At 35.0% G+C, this 6,718-nt stretch overlaps 1 protein-coding gene across 1 annotated transcript; it reads right to left on the bottom strand.

Annotated features, from left to right (window-relative positions):
* Window positions 1–1,078: 1,078 nt before the first annotated feature.
* Window positions 1,079–2,133, bottom strand: LOC123602706 (olfactory receptor 5AK2). The gene has a single exon (XM_045487175.1). The coding sequence runs from the start codon at window positions 2,107–2,109 to the stop codon at window positions 1,180–1,182; it is 930 nt and encodes a 309-aa protein (XP_045343131.1). The 5' UTR covers window positions 2,110–2,133; the 3' UTR covers window positions 1,079–1,179.
* Between the last annotated feature and the right edge of the window lie 4,585 nt (window positions 2,134–6,718).

The following is a 6,718-nucleotide window of genomic DNA, read 5'->3' as shown; positions in this document are numbered from 1 at the left end:
GCAATTGTCCCTAATCCTGGTCTTTGAAGGTTCTTGGACCTTCCCTTTATGGAAGGTGTCATCCTTTATAAAGGTGGAGTCTTTGCTGGGAAGATTCTGGTCATCCCACGTTATCTCCATGTTAATTTTTTCTCTTCTTTCAAAATTGAAGCAGGATATCATATTTGAAAAATATATCTTCTCTTGCCCAGTTGTCTTTCTGCTGTTACTTAACATTTTCTGGCCAGATCACTAGTCTGTTTGGTGTTATTTTCATGTGAAACTTGCTTTGTCATGTAGCTAGCTAGCATGGCCTCTCTAGAGTCATGTGGGGGTTTCCACCACTTAACTTCAGTATACCTATTAAAGCTCTCTTGTTAACAGTTTGTCTTTCTGATTCAAAGGGCTCTTGGCCTCCCTTCAACTTCTATTGTTTACTATAGTTTAAAGTTACTTGCCTAGACTAAAATGACTGGTATGCCTTTCATAAATGAATTATTTAGGTTTTTATATCCTTCTACATTCTAGATTTTCTATTTTTATTGGGGAGGGATATAGGAAGTGTTTCCAGAAGTTTCCTTACCTTATACAAGAAAGAAATCAATTCAGAATAAAGAGGGTAACTAACAACATCACACAGAAATTAGTTACTAGAGAATGTAACTAATAAAAGAATATTAAGTGGGAAGTATAGCCAGAGTCATAAAGTACTTTTCAAAGCAGTGCATTTATTTTACATTTTGGTGTATGCAGTAATTAGAACAGAAAATACTGTCTCTTTGTAGACAATTTAAGGAAGTTGTTTAAGTGAATGGAAATTAATGAACCTCAATTTTAATATTGATTATATGCAAAGTTGAGGTTTTCTAGTCTTTAAGAACATATATGAAGTCTATTTTCTAGTCTTTAAGAACATATATGAAGTATTCACTAAATACTTTGTGAAGTCTGTACATAATTTTAATATTTTAAATAGTCTCAATAAAATATGGATAGTATGAAACATATTTCTTGAGTTATAATCAGGGGACTATTAGTCTCATGAGGTGTTGCTATATTTCTCACATTTTAAGAACTTACCAAAAGAGGTAACATTGATTTAAGACGTGAACGTGTTTCCAACTTCAGAAACATTCAATAGTGGTCAAACATCCTTACTTGATGCTTTGAAGTGCTGAATTTTAATGACTTGGGTCCAACCTAGAAGAACTTTTTCCTCATCACTTTTATAGCCTCTTTCACCTCCTTATTTCTCAAACTATAGATCATGGGGTTCAAAAGAGGAATCACAATGCCATAAAATACAGAGGCTACTTTCATATTCTCCTGGGAATTACTAGCTTGGGGCTGTAAGTACATGTATGACAGGGTTGCATAGAAAACAGTGACTGCTGTCAGGTGGGAGGCACATGTGGAGAAAGCTTTTTTCCTCCCTGAAACAGAAGGTATCTTCAGGATGGCGGCCATGATATACATGTAGGAAAAGATGACAACCAACACAGTGAATATCAAGTTAAATCCCACAAAGACAACAAGGAGCATGATGTTGATGTCAATGTTGGAGCATGAAAGGGCAAGAATTGGGGGAACATCACAGAAAAAATGATTGATGGTATTGGATTTGCAGAAGTACAGTGAAAATGTAAAACCTGTGTGCACGGAAGCATTTATTGAACCCATGACATATGAACCAGCTACCAGTTGGATGCAGACTCTTCGGGACATGATTATGGGGTAGTGAAGTGGGTTACAGATGGCTACATAACGATCCACTGCCATAGCAGCCAGAAGGTAACAGTCACTGGTTGCAAATGTTGCATAAACCAATAATTGCATTATACAGCCCTCAAAGGATATAGATTTGTTTTCTAATATGAAGTTTTGCAGCATCTTGGGAGTGATAGCGGAGGTATAACAGATATCAACAAAAGCCAAATGTTGTAGGAAAAAGTACATGGGTGTTTGAAGTCTGGAATCTGTCTTGATGAGTAGGATCATTCCAATATTACCCACCATGGAAGTCACATAGATGACCAGAAATACAATGAAGAGGAGGTCTCGAAACTTGTTTTGGGCACCAAACCCCAGAAGAAAAAATTCAGTCACTTCAGTGATATTTTCTTTTGTCATGATTATGGAAGTCTAGAAAGGACCAAGAAGAGGACCAAGAAAAGAAAGAAAATGTTTGTGATTTCTTGAAGGAAAAGGATCTTATACTTCAGTCATCTTTTTTTTTTTTTTGAATTAGATCCTTATGGAAAACACTCACAAAAGGATTTATTGCTTTCCATATTTTTTCTATTTCCTTGATAAGTAATCACCACATAAAAAATGACATGTGAGTCATGGATTCATTTTCAAACTGAAGGAGATCTCATAGAAGATGATTGACTTCTAATATGTGTGATTCTAAGAAGCATAGGTTAACACATGTTTCCATCATATTAAGCAGGTATCCATATTTGCTGAGAGCAATATTCAAATATGATTTGCAGCTTTTCAACATCTGTAGTTTTCCTTAGACATTCATCATTCCAATCCTGGTCAAGCTCCTGAAATTGGTAGCATTAATGAAAGAAATTTTCTGAGATCAATTGGTAGCATTAATGAAAGAAATTTTCTGAGATCAATTGGTAGCATTAATGAAAGAAATTTTCTGTTCATGGCCCACATATGTTTGAAGACTTCAGAGTGTCTTTCTACAACTCTCCTTAGCATGCAATTCCCATATTTACATGCCATATAGTCCCCTCATTTTATATATACATACATGCATATATATGTGTACAAATAGAAGGAATAGCAACAACATCACCTATGTTGTTTTAATGGCAAAGATTTATTGAACCTAATCATTATGAAGCAACTTGAAAAAGTCCAGATGTTGGGAAATTCTATAATCAACTGGCTTAGTCACTTCAAAAATGTCAATTTCATAAAAGACAAACAAAAAAAAAAAACCAGGGAACTATTCCAGATTTAATAAGGCTAGAAAGACATTGAAACTAAATTTAATACATAATCCTTCATTGGTCCCTGAATCTGAAAATACAACATCTACTTAAGGTATTATGGAGACAAGTGGGAAATTAGAATAGTAAGTATATATGCGATAATATAATTTCATCAGTATCAAGGTTCTTTAGTGGAACAGGTGGTTGTCACAGAGATTGTCTTTGTTTGCAGGAGGTACATGCTGAATATCTCTTATCTGTCCATTTGTGTAGAGATCCAGCAAAAGGAAAAGAAAAAGCGTTGGTTAATCTAGGTGCAGTGTATCACAGTGCTCACTGCACCATCATTTTAACTTTTATGAAGGTTTTACATTTAAATGAAGAAGTTAATGAAAAGAATGGATAAAATATTTTCATGCAAAAAACACATGGAGGGTTTACCATCAGTAGTTGAGCACTATATATGCTTCTAAAGGCTGTTGTTCAGAAGAGACTAATGTGATCCTTAAAAAAGCCTCAGAAACAAGAAGACATAGTGAACTTAGAAATTAGTAAATAGGTGAGAAAATTGGAATAAACAGAGGAAGTATAAAATATTAATAATATTTTCCATTGGGAAGTGGTCAAGAAACTGAAAATATCAGCTAACACTGAGGTATTAGGTTGGAGGGTTAATTAGACTTAAGGTGCTCTAAAATTTTTGTACTTTTGACTTGAACTTAAAGATATATGTTTTCAAACATTGTAAAAGATAAAAGTTGGGTTTTCTTTTAAAATTTGGGGGATTGGCAGGAATTTAAAAATCAACCAATCTAAATAAACATAAGAAAGGAGATAAAAATACTAGAAAAAAATCATGACAAACAGAAATCACCTGAGAAGGCATAAATAATCTAATGAATTAGGATAATAAATATAAATGGAATAAATGCATCATTAAAATGCAATGATTGGGGCGCCTGGGTGGCTCAGTCGGTTAAGCGTCCGACTTCAGCCAGGTCACGATCTCGCGGTCCGTGAGTTCGAGCCCCACGTCGGGCTCTGGGCTGATGGCTCGGAGCCTGGAGCCTGTTTCCGCTTCTGTGTCTCCCTCTCTCTCTGCCCCTCCCCCGTTCATGCTCTGTCTCTCTCTGTCCCAAAAAAAATAAATAAACGTTGAAAAAAAAATAAAATGCAATGATTGTCAAATTGGATTTTAAAAAGGTAGATCAGGCCATGTGATATAATAGAAAAAGTGTTAAAAAAACAGACAACTAATGATAAAATAAATAATGGCACAAAAAATAATAGAATATTTCCATCACTGAAAATTAATTCACTAGGCCTACATTTCTTTACCCAAATTTTAAAATCATAATGTTGAGGGAAATAGCTTCTTGACTAATTATAATATGATATAATACTGGGGCTTCCATAGTATTGGAAACCCCAATAAATTTAAATATAAATATAAATATAAATATAAATAAATATATTTATATAAATATATATTTATATAAATATATTTATTTATATTTATATAAATATAAATATTTATTTATAAATAAATATAAATATAAAGTATTGGATACTTTATATCCATAGCTATCTGGTGATTACACATATTTGTCGTATATTCTATATGCCTTTTTGTAATTATTAAATATTTTTTAATGTATTTTATACCCCTTTAATTGAGTTTTAAGTACAGGTTACAGACATACTATCTCTAAGCAAGTCAAAATGCTGCCAGTATTTTGTTTTTTTTAAATAAAAGCCACACCTCTTTACAAGACATTGGGAAAACAAGGGTATTATTGTTTTAAGGGTTAAAAGAGGTCAATTCAGTCCAAAGGAAAAAATTGAGCATCTCAGTTGTTGAAAGAAATGGTCGGAGACTTAGGGTCTAAAGTGGTGAGTAAGTTACATCTACAGTTGCCAAGTTTAATTTTCATGTTGGTTCTCTGTGACAAAAATGAGAATTAATAGTGTCCAAAAGGAGATACAAACTGCATGCTGTTTGACTTTGGTTTGGCAAATAATCTCATTTTATTAGAGGATATAGAAACCATCCCTAAAATAAGTGGTTTTAAAATTGGTTCTAGAAATGTGTTTGGGATGGTATAAGGTGGAGATCTGTATGGCCAGGGAAGGCAACTCCAAGCAGAGGAAGTATTTGAACAAATGCATGGTGATGTTGCCCCACAAGCTACAGTAGAGGCAATAGGAAGTCACATTATATGCAATTAAGGAGAAATTACTCTAATTAGGAGTAATTTCTACATTAAGTTACAGTGGACTTTTTCTGTACCTCTTTCGTAGATATTCTCTCCCCCACCCCAATTTTATTGACACACAAATGACATATAACATTGTGTAAGTTTAAGGTGTGAATGTGTTTATTTGATACACATGTATATTGCAAAATGTTCACGGCCATAAGGTTAGTTAACATATCCTTCACCTAATTATCATGTTGTTGTTACATTGAGAATATTTAAAATCTACTCTTACAGCAACTTTAACAGTACAGTATTGTTAATTATATATAGTAGCTGTGAGGTACATCACATCCCAGGAACTTATTCCTTTTATAACTGGAAGTTCATACCCTTTGACTAACATCTCCTCATTTCCCCTACCATCTGGTCCCTGGCAACTACTGTTGTACTCAGAGATATTTTTAAATAAAGTAATGATTTCTCCCATTTCCAAAGTGTTAACTGGTAACCAAGATGGATTAGTTTAGTTATAAAACTTTTACTGAGCACTGACAGTATTCAAGTGTTTTATGATCTGAATGTTGAAAATGCTCCCAACTCACCCCATCAGTAGATCCTGCTACTCTGTTTCAACTTTTGATTTTATGGGGGAGGATTTTCTGGAGTCTGCAAAGAAGCAGAGATAAAATTCCTGGTGTATTTTTCGATTTCTAGGCTTGGATTTTCCTTCCAGACACTACAGCAGGTGTGTGTGTCCTTAGAAAAACACTTGCTGTGCAAGGTGGTGTTTTTGCTTTTGCTACAAATGGCGGAATTATTTTTGAGGGCTGTGGGATTAAGATCTATGTATTCCTATGAGAATCTCAGACACTGGGGACTGAGTTGAGTGTATAGAACTGAACTTCTCCGTTGAGACCATTAACAATTTTCTTTTTTTCAAGTTCCTATCCTTTAGGGAATTTACATCTTGTTTAATTCTATGAGTTTGGGGATCATCTGTTCCAACCTGGGGCTGATCTTGGATCTGGAAAACTGGTTTTGCATTCTGGATCTTTCTCTTACTCTAAACCTCAGTTTCTCCATCTGTCAAATAGGATTAATGATGCCAGATGTGGCTGCCTCCGTAGTTTTGGAAGAGCAAGGAAGGGAATGCTCATGCATATATCTTTTGATCAGCAAAGGGCTTTGCATTGAAGGGGGTTATCAGGATTATCATTGCTAGAAGGCTCCTCCCAATTGGAGTGCCCCTTCCTCTCATTGCTGTGGCTGTCATCATTGTTATTTACCTCAGTAGCTCTCCGGGGTCTTATACAGACAGTCAAGATCCTCAACTGAAGCTCTGTCTGAAGCATCAGTGAAGACATTCACATGCCCTTTTAACTTGATCATCTCCATGCCTCATTTTATTAGCCCCATGGCATCATTAGAAGAAAAGTTCACAGGTGCTACCCTATAGTTCTAGACCATCTCTTTGGAGAGCTCTTGAGGACTCTATTTTGAATGCAAATGCCCAATGAGTCATTCTGCAGAGTCGAAATCCTTCTCCCCCAGACACAGATGTCGTAGCCAGGACTGTGGCTGAAC

Source organism: Leopardus geoffroyi, chromosome D1 (genome assembly GCF_018350155.1).
Source record: "Leopardus geoffroyi isolate Oge1 chromosome D1, O.geoffroyi_Oge1_pat1.0, whole genome shotgun sequence".
NCBI lineage: Eukaryota > Metazoa > Chordata > Mammalia > Carnivora > Felidae > Leopardus > Leopardus geoffroyi.
The sequence above is the reverse complement of the archived record's forward strand: the minus strand, read 5'-3'. Positions and strand labels throughout refer to the sequence as shown.